The 17,579-nt window shown below is 38.7% G+C and overlaps 1 protein-coding gene across 2 annotated transcripts in view; it reads left to right on the forward strand.

Annotated features, from left to right (window-relative positions):
• PDSS1 (decaprenyl diphosphate synthase subunit 1) overlaps positions 1-17,579 on the forward strand; it is a 40,547-nt gene that overhangs the window by 9,077 nt on the left and 13,891 nt on the right. The window contains exons 2-8 of one of the 2 annotated variants that reach the window (XM_072651786.1): positions 1,081-1,142; positions 1,966-2,086; positions 5,644-5,774; positions 9,683-9,742; positions 9,937-10,078; positions 15,015-15,126; positions 15,229-15,338. In XM_072651786.1, coding sequence (XP_072507887.1) covers positions 1,081-1,142; positions 1,966-2,086; positions 5,644-5,774; positions 9,683-9,742; positions 9,937-10,078; positions 15,015-15,126; positions 15,229-15,338 — 738 coding nt within the window. The remainder of the gene's footprint in view (positions 1-1,080; positions 1,143-1,965; positions 2,087-5,643; positions 5,775-9,682; positions 9,743-9,936; positions 10,079-15,014; positions 15,127-15,228; positions 15,339-17,579) is intronic. The other variant, XM_072651787.1, reaches the window with a different exon arrangement.

A 17,579-nucleotide genomic window follows, 5' to 3' on the forward strand; every position in this document is an offset into this window, starting at 1 on the left:
ACTTGCCTCACATCCCCCAGGTAGTAAGCAGTAGAACTGTATTGAACAAAGATCTTAGGTTTTTCACTTATTCCAACGTCTTACTTAACTCCTTTCTAGAATCGGCATGATGTGACTGGTGCTCTATTGGGAATTATGCTTCCACTTTATCAAGAAGTTCATCTGAATTAGTTTTAATACCTTTCTTTGTCATTGATAGAGCATATTTTCATGTTTGGTAACAGAAAAACTCATGGGCTTTGTAGACAGCAGGAAAAAATGAATAATTATAAATCAGTAATTTTTTAAGATCCAGGTAGAGTATGGGATAAATCATTTTGGGATAGATACATCGTTTAAAAACCCAATATAGGTGTATGAAAACAAGTTGTGATTCATCTAGCTCCTCTGTCAAAGGGTTAATAAATGAAGAACAAAACAAATCTCAGCTTCAGTCTTTGTTTTTTCTTGATGGGCTCACAGATTGGTTGGTTGGTTAGATCTTAGAGATGATAATAGGAGAGAGACAAGGTAGAATCCTGGTATGCAGAAAACAATCAAATGTTCATAGGATCTTAGACTTAGAGCTAGAAGGAAAATTACTTGCTGAAAATCACAGAGAATCAGGATTGAAATCAGACCCTTTGATTTCAAGTACAGTTTTAAAAGTTTTGTGGGTTTTTTTTAGTTAAAAAAGTTACTTATGGGCCAGACAGTTAAAAATATAGTACCTATGCAAAAATGGAATCTGTTGTTAAAATGTAATTTTTTTATTTTAGTAGTGTGGAGAGTTTTTCACGTGGAAATTCTCAATCAATATACATCAATAACTCATCTAATTTATAGACTAAAAATTTTTCAGCCCTATTCCATTATAAGTTACAAATTACTGTGTAGTATCACTTAAGCAGTTCACTTAAGTTTATTGTTAGGAACTGAATCCAATTTAAGGAGGAGGAAATTCGTTGTAGAATTATCATTTTGCTGAAGTTTACAGCCCAATTAAATGAGGTAACTTAGAAGGAAGAGTTCATATTTAGCAAGAATTACAGGGCTTCAGTGTTAACATTTCTTTCCTTCAGCTTGTCTTTTCTTTTATAGATGCCTAATTTCAGTCTTGTGAGGTGTTTATTATCCTGTCCAAACAAGCACAGTATATCACGGTAAGTTTTATAATCCCTTTAAACACTGGGCAGTTGAAATTGTTGAGTAACATAAACAATCCGTTTATTCAAAATAACCTGGGAATAGGCTTTTCTGGTTAATTGGAATATTCCATTTAACATAGAAGGAGGTTGGGAAGTTAAGTTAGTGATGTCCATCTTTTTAGTGCTAAAAAAGTATGATTTATTTTCCCAATGTCCTGGTCACCCAGTGGACCATTTGTTCAGTTGACTATTTTGTTTGTGAGCTGGAGAGAGTGAGGGAGTGGGGATGGTAGGAGAGGCAGCTTCCTGAAAGCTTGGGGATGTTCCAGATCTGCTGGCCTGGGTGCCTTAACGCTTGCCCTACATGGCATGGATTGCCCTTAAGAATGGAAGCACCATAAACTACTTGACATAAAACTACTGAACAGTTCCATCTTTTAAGCTTTCAAAATACTTTTATATTTTGTAGTGCCTCTGGGTCATCTTTGAATATCCATTTGCTGTATGTTGCAGCCTCAAAATTTTGTGTTTTGATTTTGAGTAACTAGAAGTTACTCTGTAGAAATAAAGGTTGAAGCTCCTGTTTTTGGAAACAGATTAGGAGACCTTAACCCTTTTTTTTTTTCAGATAGGTAAATGTGAGCCCTTATCTCCAACATGGTGAATCTGTGTCCTATGAGGTTACAATGTTTTTTCTGATTTGTAATGACCTCCTTTGTATTTTTTAATTTGAGTGTGCATATCATGACTTTAGGTTTTTTTTTACTGAAAAATAACTGCTTCATAATGAATGAAGTAGAGCTTTGCCTCTTCTTGTTTCCATCTCTGCTTTCTCCAGGTTTCATCACACAACTCAGGCAGTGGGCTGCTATAGTAAAACACAGAGTGGTGAGAAATACGCAGACCCTTTTAAGCTTGGTCGGAGAGACCTGACTGATTTATATGAAGATATTAAAAAGGTAAGATGGTAGTATAAAATAAATTATAAAAATAAGTTGAGATACCAGTGCAGGTTCATTGAAGTTAATAGAGATTAGTATCTGTTGTCTTATTATCTGGTCGGGTTTTTTTTCTTTTTAAGAAAATTTTTCTCAAAAATAAACATAGAGCATCACATGAAAGATACTGTGGACTAGCTTGCAAAGCCCTCCATAATCTCGTCTCACCCTATATATCCACCCCAACATGAAACATCTGATCCAGCCCCACTGTCTACCAGCCCCCCTCCTTCTCTGTCCCTCTGTTCACTATTCTCGCCCCCTTGCCCTCCCAGGATATTCTGTCTTTTCTCATTCTTCTTATCTAAGTCTTATTCATCCTTCATGGCCAGCTCAAGATGAAATCTTCTCATGAAACCTTTTCTTACGCTACTCTGTCCTTTTTCTTAATTCTTACTGCACTTAAAGTGAATGCTCTAACTTCAGACTTAGTTGTTTTCTCTCTGTTAGTTTTGTCTATCCTAGCTCCTAGTGCCATCCCCTCTAAGGTTTCTCACCTTCTCATCTGTATTTATCTTGTAGGTTATCACATTTGTTGGGGCAGCTAGATGGTGCAGTGGATAGAGCACTGGACCTGGAGTCAGGAAGACTGAGTTCCAATCTGGCTTCAGGCACTTACATTAGCTATGTGACCCTGGGCAAGTCACTTAATCTCCGTCTGCCTGAGTTTCTTCCTCTGTAGAATGAAGATAATAGTAGTACCTACCTCCTAGGGCTATTCAAATGATTCAAGCAGATCATAATGGTAAAGCCCTTAGCAAAGTGCCTGGCACTTTGTAAGTATTAACTATAATAATGACAATTGTTGTTATCATTATATGTTCTTTTCCTTTTAGAATATGAATTCTTTCAGTGCAAGGACTTTTCTTGATCTTTCTTTGTGACCTCAGTGCTTAGCACATGGTGAGCACTTAACACCTGTTGACTGGCTAATTTAGAAGTTCCTCATGATGAGGGACTGCCTTGTTTTTCTTTCACTTTGCCTCTAGATTAGGAATTTAAGGAGAGGGAGAATCAAGAATTGAAAATGATACCAGGCTGTAAACCTGAGTAACTATGAGAACAGTGGTGCTCTAACAGGAAGAGGATGGATTTGGAGGGAAAGGAAGACTTCTCTTTTGGACATGAGTTGGAGATGTCTGTGGGGAATTGAGTTCAAGATGTTATACAGTTGGTAATGTAGCTCAGGAGAGAGACCAGGGCTGCTTAGATAGGTCTGGGAATAGTATTTATGCCAACAGAAGCTGAGATAACAAAGAGAAGGATTATGGAGAGAAAAGGTAACCCAGAACAAAGCTGTGGAGACATCTGCAGTTAGCAGTGTGATAGAAATGAGTGGCCTGACCCCAAAGGGTGGAGGATAAGCCAGTCAGGGGGCAGAATGGTGGGAGTGGGAAACTGGATTTCATCCTATCCTCTCTGCAGTAGGCAGTTGTGGGACTTGTCTTCAATATAACCATACCTACTCTTATCCTCCACCTTGGCCCATCTCTGGGCTCAGCCTGTCCCCTTCTGCTTTCTGAGTTCCCCACCTCCCCTCCTCTGAGCCAGGCATCAGTGCCTCGGAGCAATAATAACCTGACTGCTACTGAACCCAGAGCAGGAGCCCTCTCTCCCCTGATCTCACCACCCAGATCACTTTGCCTGCAGCTACTGTCCCTTGGAGGCACAGGGCTCCAGGCCATCAGTGACCAGGAGTCAGTCCTGTCATACACAACCCTTTCTGTTTTGGTGGGCTGTAATCTCCATCACACATCTTACAGAGTTATCTTTTCCTCTCAAATCCACCCTTCTTCCAGGTTAAGGTTAAAGTGAACTGCCATCCTTCTACTCCCCTAAGTTCTAAACTTAATTGTCATCACCAGCTCCTCACTTGGCCTTAACCCACACACCCAGTCATTTGCCAAATCTTGTTCCTACGTCCACAGAATTTCTCATGTCTCTCCCCTTTTCTATTCATGCAGTTGTTCCCCCCATAAACCTTTGTGTCCTCTCCTTAGAGAAGCAGTAGCCTCCTAATTCGTCTCCCAGCTTTAAGTTTCTTGTCTGCAGTCAGTCTTCTGCACAGCTATCAAAGTGATTTTCCTAATCACCTAATCATGTCACTCTCCTACTCACTAAATTCCAATGGCTCCCTTTTACCTCCAGGATCAAATGTAAAGTCCTGCTTCCTCCTCCATGTGCTTTACAGCCTGGCCCCAAACCTAGTTTCACATTCTTTCTTTCCATGAACTCTATAGTTCCACTATATTGACTTTCCTCCTTTTCTTCATACACATCCCTCCCTCTCCTGTCTTTGCATTGGCTGTGCCGCGTGGCTGGAATGCACACCTTCCTCACCTCTGCCTTATAAAATCCTGATACAGCTATGGGCTCTGCTCTGTGTGTCTTTGCATTGGCTGTGCCGCGTGGCTGGAATGCACACCTTCCTCACCTCTGCCTTATAAAATCCTGATACAGCTATGGGCTCTGCTCTGTGTGAACCCTGTCCTGATAAAATTTAAGCTCTTTGAGAGCCAGAGTTAATTTGCTTTTGTTTTTCTCCTCAGTACCTTGCATGTAGTAGGCACTTAAACACTTGTGGGTGGATTTTCTGTGATGGTCCTTGTCACCCCCTTCTCTCCATAACTTGCTTGACCTCAGCAGACAGGCTTAGAATGGTCCAGAGGCTGTTGGGCCTTCACAAGGGGTTTGTCTGAATTACCAGAACATTAGAACTTTTTCCAATCAAATACCACTATTTGACATGAATATTTGTGGGTTTTTTTCTCAATTTATTAATTTTTAGTTTTTCGCATTCACTTCCATAAGTTTTAAATTTTCTCACACTCCCTCCTCTTCCCCTCCCCAGGACGCCACGCAATCTGATACGAACTCTACACATACATTCCTGTTTAACACATTTTTACATTAGTCAGGTTGCATAGAAGAATTATAATGAATGGGAGAAACCATGAGAAAAATAAAACAAAACAAAATAAGAAAATATTCTGCTTCGCTCTGCATTCTGACTCCCTAGTTCTTTCTCTGGATGTGGGTGGCATTTTCCATCATTTACATGAATATTTGTAAAAGAAATAAACACTCTGTTACTTGTATGATAAGAATGCTCTGGATCTGTGATTTCCCTGGTCATGGAGTTCGTGATTGGGAATGCCTTCTACTCGTGCAGCTCTGCACTCTCTGATCCTCCCAGTCTTGCCCAGGGCCACCCAGCCAGTCTGTGTACAAGGTGAGACCTGACTCCAAGGCATGCCTTTTATCCATTGCACCATTATAAATGATAACATATATTTACACAGCATTCTACCTACACTAAGCCTACAAAGTAGGCAAAAGTGTGCAAGCATGATTTTTCCCAATCTACGGATGAGAAAAGTAAGGCTCAGAGAGGTGCCCTGGCTGCCATCTCCCCACCCCATACCAATTTATGTAGCAAGTAAGTGCCAGGAAGGCTTCTGCTATTTTGACTCTCTGTGTGTTTTGGACATAGCAGTGAAATAGACCCTTTATTTCAGGAATTATTGGTATCTACAACAGAACTTAAGGAAATGTGTGAATACTACTTTGATGGCAGAGGAAAAGCTTTTCGACCAATTGTTGTGGTGCTAATGGCCCGAGCTTGCAATGTTCATCATAATAATTGCCGGTGAGTTATGCTTCTCAGGGTGCTTTGTTGATGAATCCTCCGTACCCAGTGGAAGGCCTGGAACAGAGCAGGTAGCTCCTGAGCACTCATGTGTTTGTTCTGAGGCCTGAGAAGTCCTCTAACTTAAGGCCCCATAGATACCTAAGCATCTGTAAATGCTAAATGAGATACATTTCAGGAGCAACCTTTCCATCAGTCCAGTGGATCCTCAATTGAGATGAAAACCTACAGGTTGTCGGTACCTGGGATGAAGAGCCAGAAACGGCACAGACACTTCTTCAGCAGGAGTTTGATATCTGCAGGCCAGGAAAGGCTTGCAACTATAAAAAGTGCTTGCAAGAGGAACTTTAGCAGCTACATTTAACTTCCTGTCCAAGAAATAAGACTTCCAGGGCACACATGCTGCTTTAATCATTACATGATGGAAGATCAGCATAATGATTTTAAAGTTTGTTTATTGTAAACTAGTGAAACAATATCAGTATACAGCTAACTGCCAGTAAGAACCTTGCCATGGCTGTCCAAACATTAATTTCTAAAGAAAAGCAAATTGTAGGAGAAAATAGGCATAAAATGAAGAAAAATGTTCTGGGCTACTTGGTTCCTAAAGTTTCCTGTTTTAATAATATTTTAAAAGAGACTTTCCATATCTTTGGCCCTATTTTTTTGTTAATTTTTTAAAAATTAATATTAATTAATATAAGCATACCAAAAGAAACAATGCTTTGCAAATCTAAGCCCACGTAAATTTTAACTTATTGTTTTCCTTCATTGAAATAAATTCGAGACATTGAAAGGAAGCACTATCATTGAGTCCCTATGATTAGACGTTCTTTGAATTTGCCTTATCGATCACTTTTTGCAAATGGTTGTTTCCAAAAAAATAAATAAATGGCTGTGGAAGAATTAAAATGGAAGATACCCTTTGGTTTAGAGTCAAATGACTATGTTAAAATTGAGTGCTTTAGTTTTGGTAGCCTTTCCATTTTTTTCTTTTGGAGCTATCTGGAGGTCAGGCCATACCAAATCCATCAGAAAACTTTAGAAAAGTAGAAAAAGTTAAAACTGATGAATGCCATCCAGATGACTTTAGGACCTAACTTGCTTCCTTGGATGCTGAGAGCCCTTTCTGCCTGACCTTTGTTGGGAATAACACTTCACTTTCCCCTCCAGGCCTTTTGCCACCTAAAGCAACAAGAGGCCTCCATGGAAATGGGGCCATTTGGAGCGCTGTTACTGACAGGAGCTTGCAGAGTGACCCAGAGCTGCTAGAATAGTGGTTGCTGGAATGTTTCCTTAGAAGCAAAAACTGTGGGTCCCTCAGAAGCTTGTCAGTGTCTTATATGTACATGTAGCAGATGGGCTGCAGGGTTGGGGGGTTTTGTTGGGGTGGTGGAAGGTTGTAGCAATATTAAGAGCACCACCATCAGTTTAGCACTTGAGTGGTCAAAGTAGGAAATCTCATCTTGCTTACCCAGAAGTGTCTCTTTGCTTTATTTAACATACCATGGTCACAAGGATAATGATGATCTCTGAGGAAGACTTTGACAAAAGTGAACGCAAAAGGGAGCAGTAGCAGGAAAGTTCTGTTGTCGATAAGCTACCGCTCTTCCTCATTCAGCTTTAGTATTACATTTTTTTACATTTTGTGAAACCTGTGGTTTCATTGACTTAGGCCTTTCCCAGTGTGCAGCCTCCTTCCACAGGCACAGCAGCTGGTGGTCTGGAACTTATGGTCTTAGAGTATTATCTGGTGCACTGAGAGTTATATCCGTGGTCACACAATCAGGTCTTCCACACTCTCAGTATTATGAGGGGACATTATCCACAGAAACAACTAAGCATCTAAAGCAGCCTTTTCATAGAGCTCTAGAACTCCAAGGTGCTTTGCAGACCATCTGGGCCAGGGTTCTTCCCATGAGTCCTACTGATCCTGCATGGTCTGTGGGTGGATGTCAGGGGACCTGTGAACTTGGAAGGAGAAAACACATTTTTATTTCCTGAAATTGTGCATTCCTTTCCATTACATAAAGCCCCTCTCCTTAGAAAGAGTCCATAGCCATCCACTTAGACAGCTACAGAAGTCCCTGGACTAGCCCAGCCTCAGAAACTAAGTCACTCTTGACATGACAGCCCTGGAGAAGGTAGCCTTAGAAAAGGTGTCTGCATTCACTGAGCATTCAAAGCATACTTGTAAGAGGTTGCTGCTATAACATCAGGAAAATTCAAGAACCTCCAGTATCTCAGGGCAAGCTGCCATTTCCCTACTGCTTCCCACCAGGAAGTCCCAGGCTGCTGACATACACAGCTTGTGGGAATGGAGGTGCACTCAGCCTGTGAATACATAAGAAAGGCTGGAGACCTTAACAGTTGTTTTAAGGTAAGTTTGACTACTAACCAGTAGGCAGTCTGTCTGTTTGTTTGTTTACTAGACCAAAATTCAGTTAACAAAGTAGTCTGGTAAATGAACTTTGATGTTTAAAACAACTGTAAAAGTCTAGGTCTTTCCCAGTTCATTCAGCTGAAATGATCAGAGGTTTGGAGCTGGAAGGAGTCTGAATGATCATCTAGGCCAAAGGTTCAAACTTGGGCTTTGTAAATTTTAAAAAACAACTATTTCAGTTTCATTGGTTTCCTTTGTAATCCTTTGTGTTTTATTTTATGCACTTAAAAAAACATTTTTCTGAAAAAGAATACATCCATAGGCTTCACTACATTACCAAAGGAGTCCATTACAAAAAACAGGATGAGAACCCCTGATGTCCCTTATTTTACAGATGAGGCAACCAAATTCCATTAAGATCAAATGACTTTCCAGTTTCACATAACAAATTTGGGATTTGAACAAAGGTGTTCCCCTGATAGAGTATCCCCTAATAGAATATCTTGTTATACCAGGTATAGTCCAATAGACTCAACACAGACATGAAGACTTAAGCACCTTAGATTCTTAAGATAATGCCAGTCATTGACTCATTGAGGGACCCTAGGAAAACAAATACTCCAACCCATTTGGGCCTCCATTTTCTTACCAAGAAAATGGTTTTGCAAGATAATATGCCCACCCAAGGATCCACCTAATGTGATCTGGAAGCACTAAGAGCTATTATGAAATAATAAATTATAAGCAGTGCCTTACATGGATGGCTAGTGATCTCATCATTGAATTCTTGGCTTAAAGGCAATAAAATGGCATTAGTAGATGTTTTTCACCTAAGGTCTCTGTGTAATATAATAGACAAGATGCTCCTTACTCACCTTCTGTTACATATAGATCAGTTCCTATGAATTCCTTATGAGGATTTTAAATTCCATTCTTGTTTATGAACACTTAAGTTTTTTATTACTTTTCGTCCTCATTAAGTTCAGATGTTCGATGTTTCTTCACATGCCTTCAGATTAGGAGTTTTAGAGAAAAGACATTTGGTGTTCTTGTTGTTTTTCTCCCTTATGAATATGATTGCACTTTGCTTTTGTAGTCTATGTAAGTACCTTTTAATTAGTAGCTTTGAAGAGGTTGACATGTCAAAAATCATAATTTTGCAGCTGGAAAATTTGACTGTTAATTTCCTAATCAGTTTCATTTATTTGAAATTGAACAAGAGAACTGACTACATGAGATATTAGTAAATATTATGATATTTTGAAATGTTTCCTGTTAAAATGGCAAAATTCCTATTTTTATGTGGGGCATGCAGGAAAATCAATAGTCAGAATTTTGTATTCACTGATGTTTCGTTCTTTAATATTTATTCTGATTTCCTCTATCCCCCTGAAACTTAACTGCCATGGACTCATCTTCTTTTAGCCAATGCAGTGTTGCACATTAAAAATAACTCATGGGTTAATGGGCAGACTTCTGAGACAAATTATGCTAACACTACTTAGATGCATTTTTTTCTTATTAGGGGAAAGGAGCTAAACTACAGTGGTACCACCACTAAGCAGAGTAGCCATTTAAAAAAAATGTAAGTAAGCAAGTCTTTTTTTTTCTTAACAGGTTCTTTCAAGTAAAGAAAAGGCAATTTAGAGAATGTAGGATGAATTTTTAAGGGAAATAAAATTCTGTCTTAGATCAGGGTGTCATGTTTTCACAAGATGATTACTTTGTCAGTAATATATGGAGTATATTCTAAAAAAGGCATTCCTTTCCATTTATTAGTGATATGAAAGCAAGCCAGCGTACCATAGCCTTAATTGCAGAAATGATCCACACCGCTAGTCTGGTTCATGATGACATTATTGACGATGCAAGCTCTCGAAGAGGAAAAGATACAGTTAATCAGATCTGGGGTGAAAAGAAGGTATGTTTGTAACTCTTTGAACAGAGTTAAGTGGTAGTTGAATACTACTTGTCTTTTAGATTTGCCTAATTTAAGAACTTTTTTAAGCTTCCATAATGTTCATGTTGAGATATCTTATTTTGAGAGTAACTTTGTAAATCTTAAAGTGCCATAGAAATATCGTTTGTATGAATATCACAATAGATTTTTGGTACATCAGAAAAAGCTATGTAACAGATCAATTGGATTACTCTAATGGGGGGGGGGGGTTGCCCAATATTCTCAGTTACAAGGAATACAAAAAAAGTGTTTTATATCCTTACATTGGCTCAAATTTGAAAAGTCTAGTATGCTATTGTGGGTGGAGAGCTGGCATTGGAGTCAAGATCTCGGTCCAAGTCCTGCCTTTGACACATAGTGATTGATTATGGGACCTTGGTAAAGTCACTTAAACTCTTAGTTGCCCCTAGAAAACTCTCTAAGGCTAGAAGTTTTAAGTTTCCTCACCAGAATTCTGTACTTAGCCCATCAGAGGTCTATCCCAAAAAAAGTTTACTATGAACACTTTGTCTTTTAAAATAATGGATATATATATAGGTTTTGGATTTTTTTTTTTTATTATAAACATGTATATACGCTCATAAAACAGATTCAACATCAGCCTATCAAAGTAAAAGACTCATTAATAAGACTTCTTGGGGGTACATAAAATAAGATTGTTTTCCTTTTGTAATTGTCTATCAGGAAAAGTATGAAGAATGGGAATCAAGACTCCTAGAATCATTTTGAAAATAAATTTTCAACACTTTGTATTAGGCAGCTTTGTGACACAGTGGTTAGAGCCCTGGGCGTGGAGTCAGGAAGACCTGATTTTGATTTCTGAGTCAGATACATACTGGCTATCTGACCATGGGCAAGTCAGTTCATCTCTTCTACCTCAATTTCCTCAACAGTTAAATGGGGAACAAAATATGAACTTACCTCAAGATTGTTGTGAGGATCACATGAGATAATATTTATAAAATGCTTAGCATATCGGCCTTGAACATATTAGATAATTAATAAATATTTCTGCTCTTTCCCTTCTTTCCTTCCCTCCTCCCCTTTCCATTCAATGAAAATTTTAGTGCCCATGATATCTAGTGCACTGTGCTAGGTGCTGGCATTACTAGGAAATATAACATGGATGATACTCTGAAAGAACATACTATTTCAAAAGATGTGTGAAAAGAATCATGATACAGAAACTTATAAGATAAACAGAAAGGGGGAGGCAGGCAAAATGTTTTGTGAAATTAGAATTAGAGATTGCTTTCAGCTGGGGGAAGGTCAGGGTAATTTTCATGAGAGAAGTAATGTCTTGGATTAGACGGAAGGGAATGAGGTACTTCAACAGATGGGAAAAGGAAAAAAAATCCATTTGGGGTTAGTGAGTAAATGCATGGAAATGGAAAAGGAGAAGAGCAAGAATGGGAGGGCAGACATAAAGGGGACTATTAGGAGCTAACGTCAGAAAGGAAGCTAGGTCATGGCTGATGGAGAAGGGCCTCAGACTGCTGAATAAGGAGTTTAGAATTGTACTTAAATATAAAAAGATGGGATTTAGAGGTGGAAGGAAACTTAGAAACAAAATAAAATAATCAGTCACCTATTTCCTCTACCTTCTCCCCCCACCAAATAGTGCAGAGGAGAAACATGAAGCTCAGACAGCTATAGTGACTTATCCAAGGTCAGAGGTAAGATCTGAACCCAGTTCTTCTGATTCCATATCCACTGCTCTTCTTCATAGATTATGAGAAGTCTCAAAAGGATTTTAAGTTTAGATCTGTTGGTAAAGGGAGTTCCTCACACTCATGAAATCACATACCCTTCAGTCTTAGTCACCTCTCTTCACGTTTCACAATTTATCCATTTTTCAACCACTGAACATGAGTTAGTAATTTTTTTGCAGATATAAATCAAAGCATTGTGAAAATTTTTGTCCAGATTGATCCCAATAGTGGGATCACTAGATCAAAAAGTATGATCAATTTCATTACTACAATACTGTGAGATTTACAGTGTCCCTAAAATCATATTTTACCTTTGCGTAAAACCTGTATGGAAAATTGCCCTTTTAGGCTTCTTGAGGCTTGGTAGTGGTGCTGTTGGGAGATCACAAAGTGGTTTCCTGCCCTGAAGAGTGGTGGATACCTCACTAATGTCAGCATCCAGCTATAACTTTCATTCACAAATTCTAGTATATTAATTAATAGCTCTCTGTGAAAGCTTGTAAACTTGCTGCTCTTTTAATCCTAACTGGTGAAAATGGCACTGGGGTTAAAACAACTCTGATGGTTCACTTCAAAGTCATCAAATTGGCAGATGTGAAAAAAATGGAAGTCATTTAGAAGGGAATTGGTAAGATAGGCACACTAATACAGTAGGTATTGGTGGAACAGCTATTCTGGAAACATAATGGAATTAGACCAAAAAAACTTAAATGTTCATATCCTTTTGTCGAGATTGACTGCAACCCCCAAAGACAGAAACAAAAGAAAAGTACTATATGTTCCAGGTATTAATAGCCATTCTTACTATGGTAGCAAAGAACTGGAAATTGAGTAAGTGCCCATTGTCTGGGAAATGGCTAAACAGTCTGGGGTACGTTGATGTGATGGACTATTTCACAAGGTGAAGAAGACTTCTAGGAACTGATTCAAAGTAAAGTAAGCAAACTTAGGAAGCCAGTATATACAGTAAAGAAGAAATGTGGAAGAGATAAAGAAGTCCACCTGCTTCCTTTGGTTGAGAGGTGGAGGACTCACTGGATGGGGGGGGGGGGGGGGCGGTATACTCAGATTGCATTCTAATGCAGAGATGACAAGCATCAAGAAAACAAACACACACCAAGCACTGGGATCCTAGAGATTTTGAGCTCAGCCAACTAACTGTTGGGGACTGAAGATGTCTTTAACTTCTTAACTCTTCATTACCTTCATCTATAACTCTAGGGCTTTCACTCGATGATTTCTAACGTCTCTGAGCTTTGAAATTCTCAGGCTTCCTTTGAATTCTTTTTGATTGTATAATAGTAACTTAGATTCCTCTACAAGCTTTTAAATTAAAATGACATTGGGAAATATTCAATAAAAATACAATAAAACATAGATAGTTATCACATTTTAAAACTTAAGGTGTATCCCTTGTGGTTCCTTACATACAGGTTAGTGGCCCCCAGTTCTGTTTAAGTTTGACACCACAGGTCTACATCAGTAGAGCAGGGTCATCATGTTAGAAAGCTGCACAGTATCTGTGCTCCTTTGTATTTATAATTATTTTCTTAAATATTTCCCAGTTAAATTTTAACCTAGTGCAGGCCACGCTGGGACTGTGCTGGCCACATTTTGACACCTCTGGTATAGACCATGTAAATCGTCTTATTCAGTCTTTTGGTTTCACATCTATCTCAGCCTCCTGTAGCTTTCCAAGTGTCAGAGATTGATCAGTCAATAAATACTTTTATTAAATGAATGCCAGGCCCCAGGCATTGTACAATATAAGTTCAAGAGCTACAAGTACAAAGAAAGTAACTTATCAACTGATGGAGAGGAATAACCATGTCTGCATAAAATACAACAATTGAAAACAGGTTAACCTGGGATGAAAAGATATTTATTAAATGATTACTGTGTGTCAGACCTAGTGTTGAATGTGCAGATTAAAAAAAGAGAGTGGTAGTTCCTGTCTTGAAGAAGCTTCTCATAAAAGACAGCAATCTGGGGGAGTGGTGACCAGGGAAGGGATTTCACCTAAGGAGTCAGATCATGAGTTAATGTATGGGCCACTCAGCTGACCTACTGTTTCCAAAAGTTAATGATACTTCTGATTATGGCAGGTGAGTGAAGGCAAGATGACTTGGCTGGATGATTGGATGGTATGTAGGAGGGACACATTGGTTAGGTCCTACCAGTCGATACAGTGGGCTAAGCAGACTAGTTTGCACTCATACAGGTGCCAGTCAACTAGAGTGAGAATTCCAAAGATGAGTGCTTGAACTTTCTCAGGGATTCAGGGCTTGAATTCTGGGGCTCAAAAAGTTTTAGGGCACCCTTCTCCACTATTTGGCGTAGCTTCCTGAAATATTCACAGCACTTTCTTTTCTGAGCAGAGCTAATAACCCAGTGCCTGATTCTTCACTATCAGATTCCCCTAACAGATATGCTACAATATAATTGAAGAAATCAGGTTTTCCTTTATAATGATTAATTCCAGTCATGCCATGCTAAACTGATTTTGGGCAAACATCCTAATCTCCTTAATTGGAAATGAGTGATATCCCGGGCTTTTTCCTAAGGTTTGGGAGAGATACTGTGGTAACAGTAATACATGTTTCAGTGGATAACACTATCTTACTTCTATAATCTTTGCAAGAAGGGAGAGAGTAAGTAGCATCTTAGGGTAGACCCTGTGTAGACCTGGTGATTATGCATAGTATTAAATGTGTTAAAATAATTTGTTTCTTATTTGTTTGTAACACAACTGTCTTTTTTATATTCTCATAATGTATTGTTATGTAACATGGTTATGTACACACCACTTTTAAAAAATTAAAGGGAATATGTTATCACAGTTCATTTAGTACATATAATACAATATAATACAATAGTCCTCTAGAAGTAAGCACATTTTCTCAGTGCAGAAAGCATTTGGAAAGTATTTTTTAAGCCAATATAGGGTGTGTTTGCGTGATGTATGTTTTGGTATGGACACTGATTTCATCGGTGTCAGAAATTCCCTCTCCTTTCTGATGAAATGATGGGAATAAGCCTATATAATAGGGAAAGATATTTAGAAAAAGAAAAAACTAAAGGTCTAGAATTGCCTTGTAGAACATACAATTTCATTTGACCTTAGTTGCTATGATACTTGTTTGTAAAATAGTTTAACTTTTTCCTTGCCTTTTTTTTTTTTTAAGGCTGTCCTTGCTGGAGATTTTATTCTTTCTGCAGCTTCTGTAGCTTTGGCACGAATTGGAAATACAACCATTATTTCTGTTTTAACACAGGTCCTTGAGGACTTGGTGCGTGGTAGGTTGCTTTTTATTTTCTTTTTAAAAAGTTGTTTTTTGTTTATAATTTAGCAAGACAATTAAAAGCCCAATCAGAATGAGCCCCTTCACATCTTTGCAGGTGAATTTCTTCAGCTGGGGTCAAAAGAAAATGAGAATGAGAGATTTGCTCACTACATTGAAAAGACCTTTAAGAAGACTGCAAGTCTCCTAGCCAACAGTTGTAAAGCAGTATGTACGTTCTGTCTTTTTGTCAAGTTAACAGAAGTTTCATATCTGAGTCTTGATACTTCTGGAAACAAATTCAAGGGAGAACTTTAAAATAGTACCCAAACCCACAAATCTTACTCATCAAGACTTTTATCCCAAGCTATCTTTGTTGTTTCCAGTTTTTCTGAGTTTCATTCTTATCTTGGGCCACAAAAAGGTCTCTAAATTAATTATCAATTTGCTAAGCATTTAAATAACTGACATTCTTTTGATCTTCTTGGAATAATTAGACCACAGATACTTCTGGTTTCATTGCTTTAAAATCTGTAAAGCTCCTGGTTTGCTTTTTTATAAAATTTGTAGTTTTACAACACTCCCATTTCCTCCCTAAAGTAAACAAAAAGTGAGACTCTGATGCCTCATGTAGAGAAGACCCTGAGTTCTTGAAGGTTATGCCATGGATTGGAAGTTCTGAAATGGGCTACCATGATGAAAGGGTTTTTTAGTCCAGGCCTTTAAACCATGTATTCAGTACAAAGATCAGTCACGGTAAAATATAGAGGAGAACACCCTAAGAGTTAGTTTTTACGCTACAGATAAAGATTAACTACTGGCACTGAAATCAGAGATTTCCATCTAATGACTTAATAAACTACTAGAGCATTGAAATCGTTTCAGTACCCATCGCTCCACAAGGAACAAATTGGTTGCTAGGATGAGAACCTTGGGGAAATTGATCATTATTGGAATTTATTATGTAGAAGGAAAAGAGAGCTGAGCATAGTCTAGCATATACCCTAAATTTTAGGAAATCAGATTTCAAAGAGAGAATAGGTGAGATCCTAGGGACTAAAAAGTTATAGAAAATCATCAGAGGAGTGATGAGAACCATTGAGGAGTTAAATGCTGAAGATACAAGAAGAAACCATTCTAGTGAAAAGGAGAAAGGAGGTGTGGGGTAAAAAGACCACAAGCATAGTAACAGCCTAGGAGGAATCGTGTCAGGAGAATCAACGCTTAGAATGAGCTGAAGAAGACAAGGAAAACGGAAGGTTGTTTCTAAAGGATGTATTAGGGGAGAGAAGGATCAGAGCAGAGGACTGTTCTCAGGGTGGATAGAATGGTAATGGGTGTCAAAAAGAACAAACCAACTCTTCATTTCTCACCTTTGGTTTTTTGTTTTTCTGCCAAGGAAACTGATTTTTGGACTGGAGAGAAAGAATAAAAGCTGCTAATGGGGGATTAAACCTCAAGTAGGGAAATAGTAAGCTAGCTGTCCTTGATGAGTTCAGACCACCCACACCCAAATGAACTTCAGATCCCAGTGTTTTTCAAGAATTGGCAGGTATGATTGCTGAGCTATTGTCAGTAGTCTTTGAATGATTGTGGAGGATAGGGGTTTTTGTTGTCATTTTTCAGTTGTGTCTGACTCTTCATGATCCCTTTCTTAGCAAAGATCCTGGAGTGGTTCGCCATTTCCTTCTCCAGCTCATTTTACAGGTGAGGAAGCTGATGCAAACAGGATTAAGTGATTTGCTCTCGGGGTCACACAGTAAGTGTCTGAAGCCAGATTTGAACTCAGGAAGTTGAGACTTCCTGACTCTAGGCCTGTCACTCTTATCCACTGTGCCACATAGCTGCCCCAGAGCATAGAGTTAGAGGATGGCAAATATAAAAAAGGAAGAATAAAAGTCTATGAACTGTAAACCAATAAGCTTAATTCTGGTTTCTAGCAAAATTCTGTAACATCATTAAAGGGGTAGTTGGTGATCATCTAGGAAAGGAATTAGCAATCCCAGACACTCATAGCTTTTATCAAGAACAGGTCATACCATATTATTGTCATTTTCTTTTTGACAGGGCTACTAGGCTGATGGAGCAAGGGAATACTACAGATCTAGCTTACTTAGATTTTAGTGAAACGTTGGATAGTCACTCCTTTTATTCTTGTGGAGAGAATGAAGGGACATGAGCCAGACAGTAACATAACAATTGGATGGATTTGGACCTAGTTGAATTTTAAAAAAAATAGTCATAATTGCTGCCTTAGTATTTTAAAGGTATTCAGTGGCATCTAATCCAAGCCCCTCATTATATAGATGCCACTTCTGCCTCAGCATGTTGCCTCCATGCCTGTGGCCCAGCATCTCAGAAGCAGGTATCCAGTAGAGTGCCCCTGTGACTCTACTGGTCCCTAATGGTATATACTAGGAATCAGAGACTTAAGAGCTGTGGTGTCAGGCATACAATGGTCTGACAGCC

The sequence above is a fragment of the Notamacropus eugenii genome, chromosome 3, assembly GCF_028372415.1.
Source record: "Notamacropus eugenii isolate mMacEug1 chromosome 3, mMacEug1.pri_v2, whole genome shotgun sequence".
Lineage (NCBI taxonomy): Eukaryota > Metazoa > Chordata > Mammalia > Diprotodontia > Macropodidae > Notamacropus > Notamacropus eugenii.